General features: G+C 34.2%; 1 protein-coding gene across 6 annotated transcripts in view; it reads right to left on the bottom strand.

The window, feature by feature from the left end:
• Positions 1–21,732, bottom strand: part of LOC143225335 (uncharacterized) — a 331,508-nt gene that overhangs the window by 59,223 nt on the left and 250,553 nt on the right. For all 6 annotated transcript variants that reach the window (XM_076454555.1, XM_076454553.1, XM_076454554.1 and 3 more), the window contains 2 exons: positions 8,084–8,767; positions 5,927–6,107 (listed from right to left, as the gene is read on the bottom strand). In XM_076454555.1, coding sequence (XP_076310670.1) covers positions 5,927–6,107; positions 8,084–8,763 — 861 coding nt within the window. In that variant the 5' untranslated portion in view covers positions 8,764–8,767. The remainder of the gene's footprint in view (positions 1–5,926; positions 6,108–8,083; positions 8,768–21,732) is intronic.

Genomic DNA, 21,732 nt, shown 5'->3' with positions numbered 1-21,732 from the left:
CGAGGTGACAGTGGGAGGGGTTCTGTAATAGCACCTCCCCTGGAAATGAAGATTAGGGCTGGTTTCGAGAGTATGTTACTCACGTGAACTACTTTTGAGGAATGATTGATTAGTTGTGTAAATATAAATCAATGGAACACCATATAAACAACTTGTTTGTCAAGTAGTGTCAGTACCGTTATATTATACAAGTAGTGTCAGTACCGTTATATATAACACATGTAGCGTCAGTATCATCACAAAATACGATTATATATAAAATAAAAAGCAACATTTGTGTTTAGTTTAGTATTAATCTGGCCTCCAAGTATTACTTCACAATTTTTATATTAAATCTGTTACAAATAAAATACTGGTATTGACCCTTGTATATTTAATATTTTAGTCAAATACAAAAAATGGTGAACCTTGAAATATTTAATATTAGCGATAATAATAAACGCAAGATGTCAGTTATAAGTTATCCATTATTATATATAAGTTTAATTTGTGTGAAATATTGTATGTCATGTTGCTTTAATTTGTGTGGAAAATTGTGTTAAGCCATTAGATAATCGAAAACACATACGAAATGTTCTGAGAGTGGTAATCAGGTGATCAGATGCATATGTAAGTTGCTATATATATAACTTGATATTTTAACCGGAAATAGTTATCCAAATTTGCATAATACGTCACAAGCTAACCGGAAGTATAAAATGAATAACACATATGATATATTATGTTGGACGACAAGATGTAGATATTTTATTAAGTAAATAGTCGCTGCACCCCAGTAGCAGTGCGGTATGTCTGCGGACTCATATTTCTAAAAAACGGGTTTCGATACCCGTAGTGGGAAGAGCACAAATAGCCCATTATGTAGCTTTGTGCTTAATTCTGAATAATAAATAAAAAAAACCTAGCTGTAGTACTGTCCCCTGGACTGAAGTTATGTAAATTCATGAATAATGAAAGGTTATGTTGGGACATGAAAAATGTGTTTATTTTGCGTAGTTGTAAAGAGCAACATGCAAAACTAAACATTTGTAACCATGCATGACCCTAATGCATCTTTATATTAATGTGGGTGAAGATCCATCCACACTCTGCAAAGTAGTTAGGTAGACATACAACAGATAGTACTATTATATTTATATAGATACAACATACAACAAACAGTACTATTATATTCATATAGATACAACAGACAGTACTATTATATTTACATAGATACAACAGACAGTACTATTATATTTACATAGATACAACAGACAGTACTATTATATTTATATAGATACAACATACAACAAACAGTACTATTATATTCATATAGATACAACAGACAGTACTATTATATTTATATAGATACAACATACAACAAACAGTACTATTATATTTATATAGATACAACGTACAACAAACAGTACTATTATATTTATATAGATACAACATACAACAGACAGTTCTATTATATTTATATAGATACAACATACAGCAGACAGTACTATTATGTTTACATAGATACAACATACAGTATTATTATATTTATATAGATACAACATACAGCACTATTATATTTATATAGACACAACATACGACAGACAGTATTATTATATTTATATAGATACAACATAAAGAGACAATACTATTATATTTATATAGATACAACATACGACAGAGTATTATTCCTATATTTATATACACACAACAAACAGTACTATTATAATTATATAGATACAACAGTCAGTGCTAGTATATTTATATAGATGAGCTTGATAAGATGTTTCTTGATGATGAGAAACCCACTTGAAATAAAAATGTATCTAGGAAGGTTAAAACGTTCTTCTCACCTTATCAATAAAACTGTTAATACCTATACTAGCCGTTCTGAGATACATTGATAAGAGGTTTCAAATTTACTGAAAATAGATATTAAATATTTTATGTCACGTAACCAGATAACAGTGAGTCAACATGAATACAAAACTCTATTTAAGCAATGAGTTACATACATTCAGATATGTTATAAATACTTCTAACTGCTCAGGACAAAGTAAAAACAAGAATATTTCAAACGTAATACAATATTTAACTTTTCATGAGAAAAGGACGGATTTTGCAATGTGTTTGTTCAAATCCTGGTAAGAATCCAATAGAAACATTTGAAGAAATTTATAGGCACGTTTTATTTACTTGTTTATCTGCAAGTTTTATTCCTTATTTATCTTTACATTTTAATCATTTATTTATTTATCGACACATTTTAATCATTTATTTATTTATCGACACATTTTAATCATTTATTTATCAACACATTTTAATCCCTTATTTATCTTTACATTTTAATCATTTATTTATCTACAAATTTTACTCCCTTATTTATCTTTACATTTTAATAATTTATTTATTTATATATTTTAATCCCTTATTTATTTTTACATTTTAATCATTTACTTACCCAAACGTTTTAATTCTTTATTTATCTGCAAGGTTTAATTCATTACTTATTTACAAGTTTAAATCCTTTAACTATCTACAACTTTTATTTCTTTACTTATCCACACGTTTTAATCTTTTATCTACAAGTTTTAATCCTTTACTTATCCATGTTTCAATCCATTACTTATCCATACGATTATTTATTTACACTTATTGATTAGAAACTCTGAAAAGCTATGTGGGTGTCATAAGTTTAAAAGCATAGAATATTAAACCAACTTGCATTCTAATTCTGACATAGTTAGCTTATTTTTACTCAATATAATTTCTACTGGTTGATATTTGATCCACAACTTAAAGCCTAAAGTTAAATACGCAAATAAAAAATGAGAACTACTTCTCGTAATCAAAAGAATGTATATGAATGATAGGTTTAAATATGGTGGACAGAGGAATGAACTAAATATATGAACCAATGTTATGTTAGGAAAGATAACTTTTGTATTGGATTACACCTCATCACGTGACTACGAATTTTGCCAAGGTCAAGAAAGGTGCCCTAAGATAGCTAAAATGCACACACATTCATGGTTTATAAGAAGATACATAATACAGATATTTGTAAAACACTTGTCACTAGTGAATACAGCTTCACTGAAGATAACTAAACACGTCATGCATTGACGGTATAACATGCCAGAACCACTTCCCGTTCTTAGGACTAGTCTTCTCAGACGTTCAAAGATCTGTCAGCTTATGGACCATTTATTTATGGAATGGGGTAAATAAAGGAGGGATTAGTTAACGAAGCTACACCATCCAGGATCTCACAAGCAAGCTCATAAAGAAAGAGAAAGCAGCAAGCATCTGTAAGTCAGTGAATTTACCCCATCAAACATGCGGCTGGTCTGACTTTTGTGTTTAAATGTCTTACTTCACCTTTAAGTCTAAGAGTCGTAAGTTTTTTCACGGTAATTAAAAATACTGGAATATTGTTGTAGCGGCTAAGCTAGATGCTGGTTGAGTCAAGTGTAACAGTATGTTACACTAGGTGCTGGTTGTGCCAATTGTAACAGTATCTTAGGCTAGATACTGGTTGTATAAATTGTTACAGTCAGTGTCTCTCCACTCTTCCGATGATAACTTATAAAAACTAAGACTTTTTGGCGTTTAGTTCGAGTTCATCTCATGATCTGGATTTCTTTCCTACAGCTTGCTTTACATTACAAGACTAAATCAGCAAGACATCGAGTTACCGATCTTAATTAGGGAGAAAAAAAATGATTGTGTTCAACATCTACGAAGATAAATAACTTACGATACAGCAAACATTACTGTAACATTATGAATAATACACAGATAAAAAATAAATGTCCAAAGAGAACATGTAACAATAAGATAGAGAATGGGAAGTGTGTGCATGCGCCATAGCAACGCTGTTGCGCCCAGCACGGTCAGGAGGTTAGGGTGCTAGACTCATAATTCCAGGGTCGTAGGTTCGAATCACCGTCACATCAAACATGTTCGCTCTTTCAGTCGAGGGGCGTTATAATTTTACGTTCAATCCAACAATTCGTTGGTAAAAGAGTAGCCCAACAATTGGCGGTGGATGTTGATGACTAACTGCCTTCCATCTAGTCTTACAGTGTTAAATTAGGGACGGCGAGCGCAGATACCCCTCATGTAGCTTTATGTGTAATTCAAAACAAACAAACAAACAAAGACCTCAGGGTATCTGACGAGATGTTGAGTGGCAAGTAAACCTAATTCTTTCATGGAACCTTCTTCTACACCAGATAATTCTGGGTATGTAGAAAGTTTATTCAGAAATTTAGTGAAGGATTGATCTCGCAGATTCTTATAGCTGCTTCTTACAACGACCATTAAAGTTTTTGGCAGTAGTGTGTAGGCTTAACATGATAGACAAAGAAGAAACTTGGTCCGACGGCAGCGCGTGACCTAGATTGTACTGGGAACCACAATAGTCACACAGAAAACACATCAATTACTACGATATTTCCATTTGTAAATTATTCAAGAATCAACAAAATAAAATAATTGGATAACCAACTATATATATATATATATTTCTACTGAAGCAATAAAGAATACTTGCTGTTGAATTATGCAGTTATCTTCTGTAACAACTAAAGTTACAGTTTGTAAGGGCTGTAGATACGTACGTAAAAGTAATGGCGATAAATGGTCCAGCATGTGTCTGCTGATTTAGGAAGTGTATTTAACGTTTCATTTTTAGCGATCTGGATTTAAAAACAGCGAACAGTAAAGAAAAAATAAATAAACGTCAGAACTGATTCACAGCTAGCTGTATTAACGTTACTCTTTCACTTAGGGTTATTGAACCCGATGACCTAAAAATTTCAGTAAAACGAAAACATTGACTTGACAAGCAAGTTGAGATCTATTATTCGATATTAAAACACACGATGGTCAAATTTTCTCTATTTGTGGTACAAAATGTTAAAAATATACACATTTCTTTAGAAACGAAAACATTGTACTATGTATAAACTGGCTTTAAGCAAGGAGAAAATAACATACGTATTTTGATTGGTCCAATAACATGCGATCTTCTATACAACAGGACTCTACATATACGAAGTATTTTATTTGTCTGTTAGTATCTTTAATTTCGCGCAATTTTGAAGTGACAGACCAGACGAAAGAGAGCTAGGCAATACCATCCATCGTCAACATTTGGGTCAGTTTATATTAACGAATAGTGGAATTGGCCGGAACATTATAATGAACCACGGCCCTAAAATGTGAAGTGCGTTTTTATTTTGTTTTCTTTCCTTGGAACCGAGGTACCATGGTTCAAACCCGTTACGCAAACCAGTAGACTGGGCATGACCTACACTGAGCAGTGAACAAATTGCAATACCTATTATCTGCGGCTGCTTTACCTTAGGTATTTATCTTAAAGCGCTCAACTCGCAACCCGAGGGTCGCGGGTTCGAAACTCTATTCCACATGCTCTCCCTTTCAACCATGAGGGCGTTAAAATGTCAATGTCAATTACAATATACGTTAGTAAACGAATATCCCAAGAGTTGACGGTGGGTGGTGATGACTAAATGCCTTCCCTCTAGTCTTTCACTGCCAAATTACGGACGGTTAGCGGAGATAGCTCTCGTGTAGCTTTACGCAAAAGTAAAAAACGAATAAACAAAACAGTCAACAGAGTCCGCCAGTAACTTTTGGGGTACTGTTATCAAATGGTAGTCCCAAAATAATAAGAGCATCTTCTGCAGCAGTGAGACGCGGGCCTTGGGGCCTAAGATCCACAGTTCGGTACGTCAATTTCTGTTATTAAACCTGTTTAATAAGTGCAAACAGTATCCATTTAATTTAAAATATAAAATGAATTTGTATTTGAAGTACACAAATACACTGTTTTATTTCTCAGACATAAATATAACTACCTAAACATATAACGAAGATGTTTTATTATTATCTAAGTTTACTAAAAAAATACCCTTACCCGACTTTGGTGTCGTTGCTGGGCTACCAATTCATCCCGAAGTTCTTGTAGTTGCTGAATCATCTCCGTTAGGCGGCGCTCTTTCTCATTTAGGCTGTCACCAGGTAAAACATTGTGAATATTTTCAGTATTTGCCAGCAGGTAGTATTTCTGTTCGTCGATGTTTATTGAATTGGATAAACTAAAAGAAATAAAAGCAAAGTTTTAGTATTTATTTACACACATGATTAATTCTCACAGTCAAATGCTTGATGAAACTGTTACTCCGTTAAATATGCATATAATTTATTTCGTATTTCCACTTTGAATGGAAACTTTATGCTAAACCACTAACTCAGAGACTCCCATAGTTTAGGCATAGCCATCCTTAACTTAGTATTACCGTCTAGAAGCAGGGTAACCGATAGCAGCCCTTTTCGTCTACGCAGCTACAATGTATATAAAAAAATTTGTTCCAGAGCAGCGCCATATTGGGCTACCTGCTATGTTTACTGCGAGAGATCGACTCCTGAATTCTAGCGTTGTATGTCCGTAAACGTACCGCTGTCCCCTCTCGAATATCTACTACATTATAGTTTCATAATTTAAAACAAATGGAAACATTTAACTCAAGAATCCTACAAACTGGAAAAGTCTGAAACTGGATATTTTCCTTCTACCTCTGACAAGCCTCCAGAACATTACTTTTTTCAGACAGAATAATATAAGATCATGGCTGAATTTGGAATGTTTCTATTGAGATTCAGTGTTGGAAGAACATTATAACCATATTTGTCAGACAATAAAAACCTTCCATAAAAATATAGAAACAAAATATTCTCATAAATTCAGCTCCTCGTAGGTTTGTACAAGAATATTTCTTTGTCCGAGTATGCAAAAACACAGTAGTTAAATCTAAGTTCTGAAAAAACAACAACAACAAAACAACTATTTTACAGTTGTAGACCTGACTGTTATAACAATCATCCTGTAATCGTTTTTATATCCCATAGTACAGTTCTATGTAATTAGATAACTTATACAGCTCAGTCAAATCTGTGATCTAAAAGTTAAATATGCAGCTGGTGCTTTCGAACTTCTGGTTTCAATGGCACAGGTGGATAAGAAAGGTGACTTAAGATATGTTATGCCACTGAATATGCGCTGTATTTTTAGCTGTGGCGCGTTAAAAAAAACTACAGCTAATCCTTGTATTAAGTTAAGAGCAGCAATGTAGACGACGAACACAAGGGTGTGATTGCCTTCGCTTGGTCAACAGTTCTAAATTAAGAACGGCTATGTCTTGCAATCTCTAGCCTGACTGTTTAAACCACGTTCCGTATAAGGTGCCGTCCAGATTCAATATACTAAAAACCTTAAACCATAACCACGTACAACTGATAAAATATGTCTAATTATGAAAAAATGCTGCCTGGACATTAATTTAAGTCATATAGGTTTGATAATAAGTAGTTGACTTGTATACATGATTGTCTTCACTACAGATTAATGTAATTCATGCTAACTTTTATACATGACCATCTTTATCACAGATTAATGTAATTCATACTCACTTTTATACATGACTGTCTTTACTGTATTAATGTAATTAATGTTAACTTTCATACATGACTGTCTTTACTGATGATTAATGTAATTCATGTTCACTTTTATACATTACTGTCTTTACTGATGATTAATGTAATTCATGTTCACTATTATACATGACTGTCTTTACTATAGATTAATATAATTAATGTTAACTTTTATACATTACTGTCTTTACTGATGATTAATGTAATTCATGTTCACTTTTATACATGACTGTCTTTACTATAGATTAATGTAATTCATGTTAACTTTGATACTCGACTGTCTTTACTGATGATGTATCTAATACACATTCACTTTTATATATTTTTATAAGAGCGTCTTTTGTAGTGATTCATGTCTTCAATTAGTGTATAAGAAACAGACAAGTATGCCTGGCAACACGTGATTATTTCATATGCGATCTGTCATATCTTTTGATTTCGTGTATTAATTAATTTCTAAGGCACGGTTGTGTTGCTAACTAACCGCATAGATTAATGTTACATAAGGCCATACTGTCTGTGCTAACATGTGGCTTACTTTACAAGACAAAACAATTAATATTAATACCAGTTTTAACTGTACCTTTTCTCGTGTTTTCCTCCCGGGAAAGTGCTTGACTGTTGTTCTAATATGTTCTCTCCGATTCCCCTTGTCAGAGTTTGATCATTTAGCGATGCACTAGTACTCATCTTGGATGTCAGCCTCTTCAAAACGTCATCCATCCTCCTTTTTCCGGTGTGGACACCAGGGGGTTTGCTGGTTTCGCTGACATGCACGTTATTCAGTATTTCAGATGACTGCCTGTTATCGGCCAAAGCTGCATAATCACCTGTATCAGTTCCGGTGTAGCAGCCCTCTGACTCGTATTCCGAGTCCGTTGTGGATTCGGAACGAGTGGATGATACGCTCTGTAACAGTCTTTGTTTCCGGCTATGGAGAAGCGCGGTCACGGTTTTAATGCCAGAATCACTGACCAAGCTATCGCTAGAGTCAGCTTCATCCTTGTGTCGTGGAACCTCTTCCATGTAGTTCTCAGACAATAACATCTCATCAATGGGACTTAGTCTACGATAAATGTCTCCTTTTCGCTGCTCTAATTTCGCCCGATCAGCTGACTTCATAATTGAGTCCTCTTCTTCAGGGTCTTTACTCTCGTAGTCTAATTCATTATCGTTCATAACGTGTAAAGGAACGTCTATGCTGTTTTGGTTCAGCTGGTCAGTCGAGAGCTTCGTCGGGGGGCTCTTCCGCTTGGAGGACATTCTCCTGCACAGAGAAGGCTGAGATTAATACAATATCCCATACGTTCACCCATTTACATTTATAACTGTATGAGAAACGTGTCCCTCCCCCCAGAAAAGATTAATATATATGGCAAGGGAATCGATGAATCTGTTGAACATAGAAGACAAAATCACACTTGATGGTTATGCAATTTTAAATTTTCTTATCATATTTTCTTAATGAAAATGCTTGACAAATGCACGAATTTATGTGTTTTACATTATCATTGAGAACATAAAATTTAACAATACATTTTCAAACCAGTGATGATGCGGTATTTATTGTTATTAGTGTTAAAACACATATACAGTTTCTGTATAGGTGAATGATGTTTACATTACTGTTTCTTGTAATGGTATTTACATCACTGTTTCTTGAACGATGAAAGATGTATATATATTATTATTTCTGTATCGGTGAAAGATGTTTACATTACTTTTTCAACGAGCCATTCACAAACCAGCTCACTCGAAAGCTAAGGTTCCTACTAGTCATTCAAAACCAATAGACACGAAAGCTAAGGTTCCTACTAGTCATTCATAAACCAACTGACACAAAAGGTAAGCTTTCAACTATTCATTCACAAATCTACTGTAAAGCGATGTTATCAAAATCCTTTGTTATATTTCCACTTACAGATTTGTTGTCACTATAAACTTATCACAATTTTTCTGCTATGAACCATCTCAGTTCCTATATTCCTTTCTCTTTGTTAACTAACGCATTCACTCTTATTGGATTATATTAGGCCAAAATACATCTAATTACGTGTCAAAAACGTAAATCATTGTCATTACGATTGCTTGTATTGTCCAGCGGGTTATTCTACGAACAGTAAATTTATTTTGTACAAAATCTATAAACAATATGTTTTCTTGTTCATTTTTGAAACAGGTCTATATTTTTAGCAGCTTATATGCCATTTATCATCACATACTGTGCGGTTCAATTTGTGGAATAATTTAGCTACTTAGTTTTACAAACGATATGGGGACGCACGGACCGTAAACAATCGCATATCCTGACAATGTGTAAAGAAGCGATTAGGATGTTACGCTTCTAGGTTACTTTCGAAGACAGAAAGAAATTCTTGACCCAGCCTATGATCTGTACAGTTGACTGATTCACTGGGCAGACCGACCGGCCGTCAAGTGCCACTTATAATTCATTAATTTCCCCCTTGCGGCGATACTTTGCCTTGCCGTTATCATGTTAATCAGCTCGATAGTTACCTACACGGGTGGGGCACGTATTGCACGTGAAACTGGGTACGTCCTACAGGAACGATACTCCCTTAACAACTTTAAAAACCGAATAAGAAAAGGTACTTGGCGGAAACTAAATAGACAGTTATCAAGACGGTAATGTTTAAGCTCATACAGTAACTACTAGTTAATGTTAAGTCCGAATGAGTAACTCATCAGTGAACACTCATAGCGAAAGGTAAAGAAAGGAAAAGTACAAATTGTAACAAAACTCCCGAGAGTGTTAGTTGGACAAGTAAGGCTCATATCGGCTGTAAAGTAGGCTTAACATAACTACAGAAAATTAAACGTTTCGGGTCCTATTTTTTGTTGAACTTTTGTTCGATTAGCACAAATAACAATACATTAGATTGGTTGTTGTTTAGCAGCCAATAAAAAATTAACTAGTTGGGCCTTTTCCTATAGGGAGAAAATTAAAAACAAAAACATCTCTAATAAGTCAGCCGATTAGGCTAAAAGGAAAACGTTATTAAAAGTGTTGTTTTACATTATTTAATAATATAAATGAGAAGTATTGAATCCAATATGGCGTCGCATTCAACTTGCAGATGCTGGATGCAATTCTTCACTCATAGCGAGACAATAACAATTATGAGAAGACAAAATTCTCACGAAAATCCAACTCAATAAATATTGTTCGAGTCTATACATAACAAGTTAATGAGGAAAATGCCTCATCTGCCATAGCCTATAGGAGTACGATATGACACCTCTCACTTTAGGCCTATCATCGTATACACAAGCTACATGTAAAAACGGTGTTGTAACAATACGTCATTACACAAAACGATCAAGACTCGGGTAGTAAAATGGTAAATGTCAGAGTAATCCAATCATGAGACTATGTGCAATGTATACCGTGATGAATCGAGCCCCAGATTTCAGCAATGTTATAGTTTATTTAAAGTAATGATCTATAGACTGTATTAACAAATTGTAGATAAATGAAATAACCTTGAATCCCAGATATAAAACTCTTTGTTTTTTGTTAACCACTACAGAGAGATAAGATTGTTTTGTTTACAAAGTATTTTATTTTTGTAAAGGAAATTTTTGTGTTTATTAAAATGTTTCAAGAAACCATGTAAATTAAAAACAACTTCCATTCTAAGTAGATGCAGCCCAGTTTTTAATGGTGTTAAATTCACAATTTTACATTTAGAATACAGTGTTTACCATTTTAAATTCAGTAGGTCACAAGATAGTGGACAATAATACAACTTCTGTTACTAAAGGTGTTCGACAATACAGTAACTATCCAATTGTTAAGACACTACAATTAAAATTGCGATAAGGCTTATCGCAAACTAATGATGTTTTGTTAAGAAACTTTAATGAAGCCTAAATATTTGACTATACAATGTCTCTCAACCTGAACAGTTAGTAAAAGATCTTGAACTAAGACTAAATTATTGACTAACTTTTAACCGTCACTAATAAAAAAAACTAAAACTAAGACTAAATTATTGACTAACTTTTAACCGTCACCAATAAAAAAACTAAAACTAAGTCTAAATATTTTATTTTACAACGAATTACAATCGTAACTGTTAAGCCATTAGAGTTAAGTCTAATTGTTTAATACGACGACTTTCAACTGTAGCTGTTAAGAAACTAAAATTAAGCTAAAATCTTTGACTAAACAATACTTTCAACAACAAGTATTAAGAAATTTGGACTAAGCCTAAATGTTTGACTATACAATGACTTTCAGCAGCAACTGTTCAAACACTAAAAATAAGCCTAAATGTTTAACTATCCAAAACTTTCAACCACAACGGTTAAGAAATTAAAATTAAGCCCGAATGCCATAATGCTTGTCCTACCAAACATATCAGTTAAATACCTGTTAACATTTTACGACTAGAATCAATCTGACTTCAACCGATTTGTTAATTTAGCAGAAAGCAGAGGAACAGTGTACTTCTTCTGGTTTTGACTACAATTCTTAAAAGATAACTACTACACAATATACATATATTTTAAACTTTCACACCATAGTTTACACACCGTGATATAAATTGAACGTAAGCCTAATTTAGTGTGTGTTTTACATATTTTCTCAAGTAATGTGTGCTCACATTTTGTCAACTTCTCCCCCCCCTAGTATATATATAGAAAGTTTTCCTAACAGCATAATATGTGAGGTCAACAAATGCAATGTTAGTTAATAAAAGACAGCATGGACTGTAATGTCTTTCACCATGCACAGTGTTAACTTATACCACAACAGACAGCACGAACTGCGATTTAAAAGAAGCATATTACAAAAATTTGAAGTTGCATTAAGCATGAAAATAAAGACAAGTATCTTTATTATGATTGAAGATTATAAAATACATTGGACTGAACTGTTAATACCTTCCTGAATATTACGACCTAAATATAATATTTCATTTCTGTTGAGAAAATTACTTACTCTCACGTATGCTGCAAAAACATAAATTGTATGTACATTAATAACATTTTTAATTTTCAGGAAGGACCGAAATTGAAATTTCTCTCACTCTAGCTGTCTAGAGGATTAATCCCCCCCCCCTCTTTACCCCATCTCTTTCCTACGTTGTAATTTGGCATCCCCAAATGGACACACCGCATGCCGCCTGTGGATCCCGAAATGCCCTGGAATCAAACTCTCACGGAAAGTAGTGTTATGCCGACAATAAACATAGTTCACCAGACGACTCAGCGGAGGTGTTCAACACATTACAGTAAAATATTAAACAAACTCTAGCTTGACTTTTTTTTTCCGTTCTGTTCCCCCCCCCCCATCGGATCTGGGGATTTTCGTTTGTACATATGACTTTATCAAGCTATATAATAAACCAAATTACAGAATTATACTTAAAATGCATTTTTCTCGTATGCTCTCCGACCGAGCTAGAAATGTTACGGCTAGAGTAATGATGTGTAATTCCTTAATATTTTATTGCTTCAAAAATATATGATAAACAATACAATTTCACCAATACCACCTGACCATAGAGTAATATTTTCAAACAACGAATCCTAATTTTTATAATTGGAATCTTACTTTCTGAAATACTTAAAGATACTTTTTCTATTTTTTTTCTAAATAAAATTCAGAAATGAGGCGAATAAAATATCAACAACAACAAAACACGAATGATAGAAAGTGATATTCAGTCTCAAACTGTTGTTGTAAATAAATGGCTAAAAGGGTCACTTTGAAATTTTAAACAAATTCTAGATGTTTGGACCGGCAGTACAGTTGATAAAAACACTCTGCATGTGACATATCACCAGGTACATACAGGGTGGTCCGTAAGTCCCAACCCATCCATATGTTATTATGTTATATTCAATTACGCATGTATTATTAATTTGTGGTTGTTTTTTTCAGAGAAATATGGCCGATGTAAGCCCATTTACACTTGAAGAGCGTATTGTGACAAGTACGTGGGTATATTATGCAGCGAGAATGAGGGACACTAGACAGATACACTGGATACATAAGGTATTCGGATGGGTAGGGAATTACGGGCCACCCTGTATGTAGTAAAGAACACGTTCTGTTTCATCTAAAGTCTAGTTATGTTACACAAAACCTATAGGCACAATGATTATAGAAACACATAATTGTGAAAGACTGGCCGAGCAAATATTGGTTCAAATCGCAATGAACAACACATAGTAAAAATATATATTTCCTCTACCTGATTTCGAACCCTGGATAAGCAGCGTTCAACTTGGTGGTTACAGCACAAAAGGGGTAAACTCAGCGTACGGAACTAGATTTAGTTTTTCTAGCATCGTCATGATCACCCTTTATTTGCAAAAGTGTACCGGTAACAATTACAACTATGATGCACTCTTATTTTGTTTTGCTTAGGCCTAAAAGTCCGTTGCAGTGAACGCATCATTGTAACACAGCAGAATCTAGAGAAAATAATGACAGGACATTATTCTTAAAACACTGGAAACTGTCAAATCACAGTTAGTCAGCAGAAGGTATCTGGTCAACGGGTTGTACCTTGATATAAATGTATCTGGTCAATGGGTTATAACTTAGGAAAAATGTATCTGGTTAACGGGTTGTACATGAGGAAAAAAAAAGATATCCAGTATATGAGGCGTCCGTTTCGTATAATATTGTTTCACTATCATTATTAAAAAAAGGTTTTGCAAATGGTTAATTAGTATCATAGCTGGAAGTTGAAATATTTTTAGGTAAGACCCATTTTGTTTGTGTAAAGTGCAAAGCTATACAACGGGCTACACGCGCTCTGACCATCGCGGGCAATATAACATAATATCCCAAGGATTACAATAAAACTTTATATTTTTAGTATAACATTATAGCTCAAGGTCTACAACATAATTTTACATTGTGTTAGTATAATATCACAGTCCAAGAACTACAACATAACTTTACATTGTGTTACTATAACATCATATCCTAAAGACTACAACATTACTTTATACTGTGTTAGTATAGCATCATATCTCAAGGACTGCAACATAACTTTATATTATGTTAGTATAACAAATACAACATAAGTTTATATTGCGTTAGTATAACATCACAGTCCAAGTAAAAATTGCACTAGTTAGTGGTAACTTTGACTATTTTTTGTTTTTTATAAATTTTCCATTTCATTCATTCATGTTTTTTTACAAAATCTACAGTTAAATAGTACCATAAAGCCAACTGGCTAACAGTAGCTAAATAAATACAATCGAGTTTGTTGACCAAAAATGTCTATTAAATGTTGCTTCTAACCTTAAACTTTTAAATGGTCACTAAGCATATGGACTTAAATCGTTATCTAAGTTCCAGTTATATCTGGAAAAGAGTAATCGAAAATAAGATATTTAAGACTTTTCACTTGTATTAGCCCCGATGGTTTAGCGGTAATTCTGAGAGCTTATAATCCTTAAATTCCCTTTTCGATATCTGTGGTGAGCACAGCAATGTCAGCCCATTATATCGCTTTGTGCTTACCGACAAAAAATATGTATTTTCGTTAAATTAAATGAACGAATATCTCTGATATAGATATTATTGCCACTGTGTCATTATACATAAATCTATTTATGAAATTTAACGCTTTTCCATGTGCTCAAGGATTAGATTGAAGTGTTTTGTTTGCTGTTAGCAAGAAGCTTAACAAGGGACTATCGTGGGTTCGAATCCCCGTCGCATAAAATATGCTCGCCCTTTCAGCCGTGGGGGTGTTATAATGTGACGGTCAATCCCACTATTCGTTGGTAAAAGAGTAGCCCAAGAGTTAGCGGTGGTTGGTGATGACTAGCTGCCTTCCCTCTAGTCTTACACTGCTAATTTAATGACGGCTAGCGCAGATAGCCCTCGTGTAGATATGCGCGAAATTCAAAAACAAACAAACACGGAACTAACTGAGCTGTGCCCACTGTAGGTATCGAAGTCCGAATTTTAGCGACATAAGCCTGAAGACCTGCCATTGATCCACTGGGTGCAGTAAATTAGTTTAATCAATCGAAATTTTTGATGGATGATGGTCTAGTAGTTCCGAAAATAATTAATTTGACCTCCGTGTTCTATTTAATGAGTTTCGTTTGATTGCTATTAAGTACATAACCATGTATATAGTGGGTTATCTGTGCTCTACACGGGTATCGAGTCTTGTGTTTTAATGTTGTAATCTCCTTCGTATTTAGGCAATAATAATAATTTGTCTCTCTTATCTCACATATAGTCTCCCCCCAGTGGCACAGCGGTATGTCTGTGGACTTACAACATTGGAAACCAGATTGCGATACCCGTGGTGGACAAAGCACAGATATCCCATTGTATAGTTTTGTGTTTAATTACAAACAAACAAGTTCAGATACAAACACTATTTTATGGCAAACGTGTATTTTTGTAACGTAAGACTCACAGAAAAAATACATGTGTATTAATATTTATATTCACTAATCTAGCTTATTGGAAACAGCCACGACTGTTTGGACTTTCCGAAGGTTTACGGTTGGAAGCTTTGATTCATAAAGTACAAGATGTACGGTAAGTTACGGACCATTAGGGCCATTATATTACAGAACTGACTATAGTAATACACTGTATCAATCGATCACTCTGGTAGATACGGTCGAGAGCTGCTGAACCCCAGGGCCAGTGAGCATGATGGGACAGGCATAAAACATCCGCGTTCATTACACCGTTTCTGGATAGAGAACACATGCTTATCTGTGTAGTGATAAGTGAACTACTCCACGCCACGTGCCAATACCGAGCCAGTGGATGAATAAGAATGCAATAATAAAAAAAAATAATAGTAAAAATAGAGTATTAAAACACCTCCAGTAAACAACGTTCAAATATAAAAATGTTCTTACGTAGACATTTCAGTTGTTGTAATATTTAATAACAAAGCAAAAACAGTTCTGTTTAACTAAATCATTTCTTTGTTTTATTGTTAGATCTAGAACAGCAGAGACTCTCCGTTAAGTTTGTTTGTTTGTAATTGAGCGCAAAGCTACACAATGGATAATTTGTGCTCTGCCCATCACGGGAATCGAAACCCGGTTTCTAGCGATGCGAGTTTCCAGACGTGCCGCTGTGCCACTGGGGGCGCTTCGTTTAGAGTGGTATTAATTGTTTTTATCCTACAATGTTAATTTAAGATTCAATAATGTTTTTTTTTTCTAAGTTTGTCGTTCAGTGCAAACATTCAAAAAGGACCATATCTGCTGTGCCCACCACGGGTATAGAAACCTGTTTGTTTGTTTTTTTAGCGTTATACGCCTTCAGACTTACCGCTGAACCATTGGGAGGGGGGCTTTTCTAAATTTATCTAAAGAGGATATGAATGTGATTACTTTATATAAATAGTTAGGTTTTGTTGCTAGTCGAGTTTATTTAAAAATACATTCCTCCCGTGGGTCAGCAGTTAGTCAACGACCTAAAATCCGGGTTCGATTCCCCAAGCATAGTTGCTCTGTTATGGAACTTCACGATCAAACAAACAATACTTCTTACGTTGTTAGCTCTAATGCTGCGTGAATTTGTTTTCCCTATAGGAAAATACTATTTCTTTAAAATATTTCTTAACCAAGGGTGAACAGCGCATAGACATTCATATTTTGAACTATCCGTGTCTCAGATGCATTCAGAGCCATTTTAAACAAATTTAAATGTATAATTTAAAATTCAGTTTGTACATAAAAAATACCAATTAATTAAAAGACTCCAGTTGTACGTAAAAATACTTATTAATTAAAAAATTTCAAGTTTGCATAAAAATATCAATTAATTTTATAAAACTTCAGTTGTACATAAAAACAAAACAGACAAACATACAACTGAATTACCCAATTACAGTCGTACTTTGGTTGAAAATTTAGACAAATAAATATTAGAACAGAGCTAGCAATAAAACGGAAAACACTTTCATTTCGAACTAGGTTTAAATCATGTTCTGTAATCATGACTGACAAAGATAAGTTTGATTGATTTTCTCTTACACACACCCTTTCCCCCAATAAAAAAACAAACAAACTCCATTTTGTTACACTCACCTGATAGAACAGTTAATTTAATAGTCTCTCTTGTGGCGCCCCCTTCCCAAATCTTTTCCGACAGAATAGCGGGATTTAACAGTTCGTTTTATAACACCTTTCCTCTCAAACCAGGCCCGACATGGGCAGGTGGTTAAGGCACTCGACTTGTAATCAGATGGTAGCAGGTTCAAATCCCCGTCACACCAAACATGCTTGCTCTTTCAGTCGTGGGAGCGTTATAACGTGAGGGTTGATCCCACTATTCGTTGGTAAAAGAGTATTCCAAGAGTTGGCGGTGGGTGGTGGTGACTAACTGCCTTCCCTCTAGTCTTGCACTGTTAAATTGGGGACGGCTAGCGCAGATAGCCCTTGAGTAGCTTTGTGCGAAATTCAAAACAAACCAAAACCCTCAACCCCCCAGTGGGGAAATTATTTTTGCAGCAAGAGAACACAAACAATGAACTCTCGGATTCACAGTCCGAACATATTAAACTAGTAGACCACACCAGGCTTAAAGGAGGTTTTGACGGCATTATTATTATCAAAATAATTAGTTTTATGCCAACCCTCGAAGGACTGAAATATGGCTAATCAAAGTACATACTTATGCTAATCACAGTTGGTTCATTCCCAAAGGCTGCTGCTGCTCGTCAGGTTAGCCGTTAATAGTATATCAGGCATCAAAATAGGGTTAACTGTACGGACTGGTAGATGACGCTTACGATACGGCCTCTTTACGGGGAGGCCATAACTAAAGCACGTTTTACATTCGTATTTATAATACACATTATGAGACTTAAATATCGAGAGATTAAAGTCAGTTGCACGATGTTAAATCCTAAAGTTAAGGTATTTTAAATACGTATTGGTCATAATTAGAAAGATCGGGAATTCCACATCGTGCCTGGTAGACAGATGTTGCGTTAGAAATATTCTACTTCTAATCATTCCATTCAGCTGGGACAGGCAAAGTTCTCGCATAAACAAAAACGCATGGTACCCCTTTTACAATGGAAAGGAGTGATAGTCAGTGTTTTAAAAACCTGCTGAGCGCTCTAAATAAAAGCTTGGTCACATCAAGAGTTTAAAACGTCAAGACGTGATCCATTCTTCATTTGTTATTGACCAGTTTGGTGAAGTAAAAAACAATTATTCACTAAATTCTGCCAAAGCTAACTCAAGAATAGGCTTAGAGTACCCCCCACTTCTTATTTTGTTGTATACGTAGTCGAATAAAAACAGTTAAATATACAGTTAGTCATCTGTAAATCTCGTATTGATCCACGGTTTATTCGTTGATCTGTCGTAATCACATACATAATTACACAGATCTATTACAGTATAGATGGCTTTCTCGTTCTTAACACTAAGGTTTTCATTTGTGGAATATAACTGAAATGCATTTATGTAGTATAGAACATTACTTGTTAATTACAATATAAGATTTTTTCCTCTACTGCTCCAGACCACACTGCCAAGGACTGGCTGAAGTCACAACGGTAAACACCTCTTGAAACTCGTTCAACTCACTCTTCTTAAAAAGACTTGAATACTGAAATGTTATATACGAGGGCAGTTTCTAACTAGTAACCGCTGTTTAGGAACTTAATTTATATGTTTTTTTTTTAAGTTAAGCACAAAGCTGTACAATGGGCTATGTGTGCTCTGCCCACCAAAAACCCGGTCTCTAGCGGTGAGTCTGCAGACATTCCGCTGTACAACTAGGGGTGAGCATTAATTTATCTCCGGTTTATAAGTACATTTACGGCTATTTATTTTAAGATACAGTATTTTTTTAAAAGAAAATTTCGCTGACTAAAAATGCTAATTGTTTTAAACGTATACTGTTTGGTTGTTAACCCTAAATCATCATGATTAGCATTCTCTAGCTAGTGGGTGAAACATCTCACGTGGGGCGGCCCACCTTTACTTCTGTTTTGTTTCTCCAACAAAGGTAGTGCGCACCTCTGTTATCTGGCTCTTATCTCCAGTAAAGAACTAGTACTGACAGGCAGCAGGTTGGAATATACTTACTCTTTTCACGCCCCCAAATTCTGGTGTTTTCCCTGGAGCATTTAGAATGTTAAATGGTGTAAAAACCAGGGGGCGTCTAAAATTATGTTTTTGTAACCTTTATAGAAGTATTTTGTTTATTTATCGGTACGCACAAAACTGCATAATAGGCTATCAGTGCTGAGTCTACCATAATACGTTGAAATTTACAGTTCTGACACTTACAGAAACAGGCATGTTTATCTACATTCATAGAAATAGAATGAGCAGAGATGACTACTGTTGTATGTATATAACATGATTCAGCTGAATAATAAATTAGGAAAGAAACACCAGTTCGACTTATTTTTCAGTTCCAAAGACATTCACACAAATATATATTTACAAAGGTTCATTAATTCTTTCATCTTTTAAGTTCTCAAATATTTTGTTTTAATGTTTTATCACCATCAAAGATAGAGATATAATAGAGTACAGAGTTAGATAGAACAGAGTACAGAGACGGATAAAACAGGGCACAGAGTTAGACTGAATAGAGTACAGAGACAGATAAAATAAAGTACAAAGTTAGGCGATAAAACATTCTAAATTCTAAACATCTAAAGAACGTTTAATTCAGAATACAAAACCAATTTTATGGTAAAACATTAACATTTAGAAACAGTTTCTAGTAATAATTATTATCCTTCTTTTGTGTCAGTTTGAATACATGGAGTTAATGGTATCTAAACAATAATGTTAGTAACATATTTATAAGAAAAAGAAATTTAAAAACCAAGAAAGAAATATAAATGTGCAAATCACGTGCAGTATCAAACGGTAATACGAAGGTACAAAGATTGAAACTTTACTGATTATCCGATCAAAACTATGACACATTCAAAACGAAATGATAATAAGAGATCTCCAAAATGATATTAAAACCTCAGAATTTTATTTACTGAAAGAGCCTTGGTTTGAACCACGCTTGTTATTGAAGTTTAAATTTCTTTGGAAGATGAGAAAACCTGGATTATTGTTGGTATACAGTTAGATGCTCCTGAAAAACACGAGACAAGAGTTTTGTAGAATTACATACTTTGTGGGGGTTGGGGTGGATACAAAATCTTACCAGGAGGGGTTTTCTTAATTGATTTTTTTTATGTTTTGAAACCCACGGTAGGAGAAATTATTCCAGATTGGAATACTCTTACAGGTATCTAGCAATAGCATTCCTTGTAGTTTGATTTCTAATTTCTGAGACATTTAACAGTAAAAGTGAAATCTAAAAATTGGATCGGTTATTTCTAATCCTGAATTGTCGGTACAATACCAATATTCACATCTCTAAAGTTAGCACAATACCAGTATTCACATCAATAAAGTCATTACAATACCAGTACTCACACCCCTAAAGTCAGTACAATACAAGTATTCACATAAGTAAAGTCAGTACAATACAAGTATTCACATCAGTAAAGTCAGTACAGTACCAGTATACACATCAAAAACGTCAGCACAATATCAGTATTCACATCAATAAAGTCATTACAATACCAGTATACACATCAAAAAGTCAGTACAATACCGGTTTGCGCACCACTAAAGTCAGTACAATACAAGTATTCACATCAGTAAAGTCAGTACAATACCAGTATACACATCAAAAACGTCAGCACAATATCAGTATTCACATCAATAAAGTCATTACAATACCAGTATACACATCAAAAAGTCAATACAATACCGGTATGCGCACCACTAAAGTCAGTACAATACTAGGATTCACATCAATAAAGTCAGTACAGTACTAGCATATACACCACTAAACTCAGTACAACACCAGTATTCACATCAATAAAGTCAGTACAATACCAGTATACACATCAATAAAGTTAGTACAATACCATTATTCACACCAATAAAGTGAGTACAATACCAGTATTCACATCAATAAAGTCAGTACAATACCAGTATTTACGTCAATAAAGTTACTACAATGCCAGTACACACATCACTAAAGTCAGTACAATACCAGTATTCACATCATTAAAGTCAGTACAATACCAGTAATCACATCAATAAGGTTTATACAATATCAGTATTCAGATAAAAAATTCATTACAATAGTAGTATTCACATCACTGAAGTACAATACAAGTATTCACATCACTAAAGTCAATACAA

The sequence above is a fragment of the Tachypleus tridentatus genome, chromosome 9, assembly GCF_004210375.1.
Source record: "Tachypleus tridentatus isolate NWPU-2018 chromosome 9, ASM421037v1, whole genome shotgun sequence".
In the NCBI taxonomy this organism is placed as follows: Eukaryota; Metazoa; Arthropoda; class Merostomata; order Xiphosura; family Limulidae; genus Tachypleus; species Tachypleus tridentatus.
Note: the sequence above shows the minus strand (reverse complement) of the source record. Positions and strands in the feature narration are given on the sequence as shown.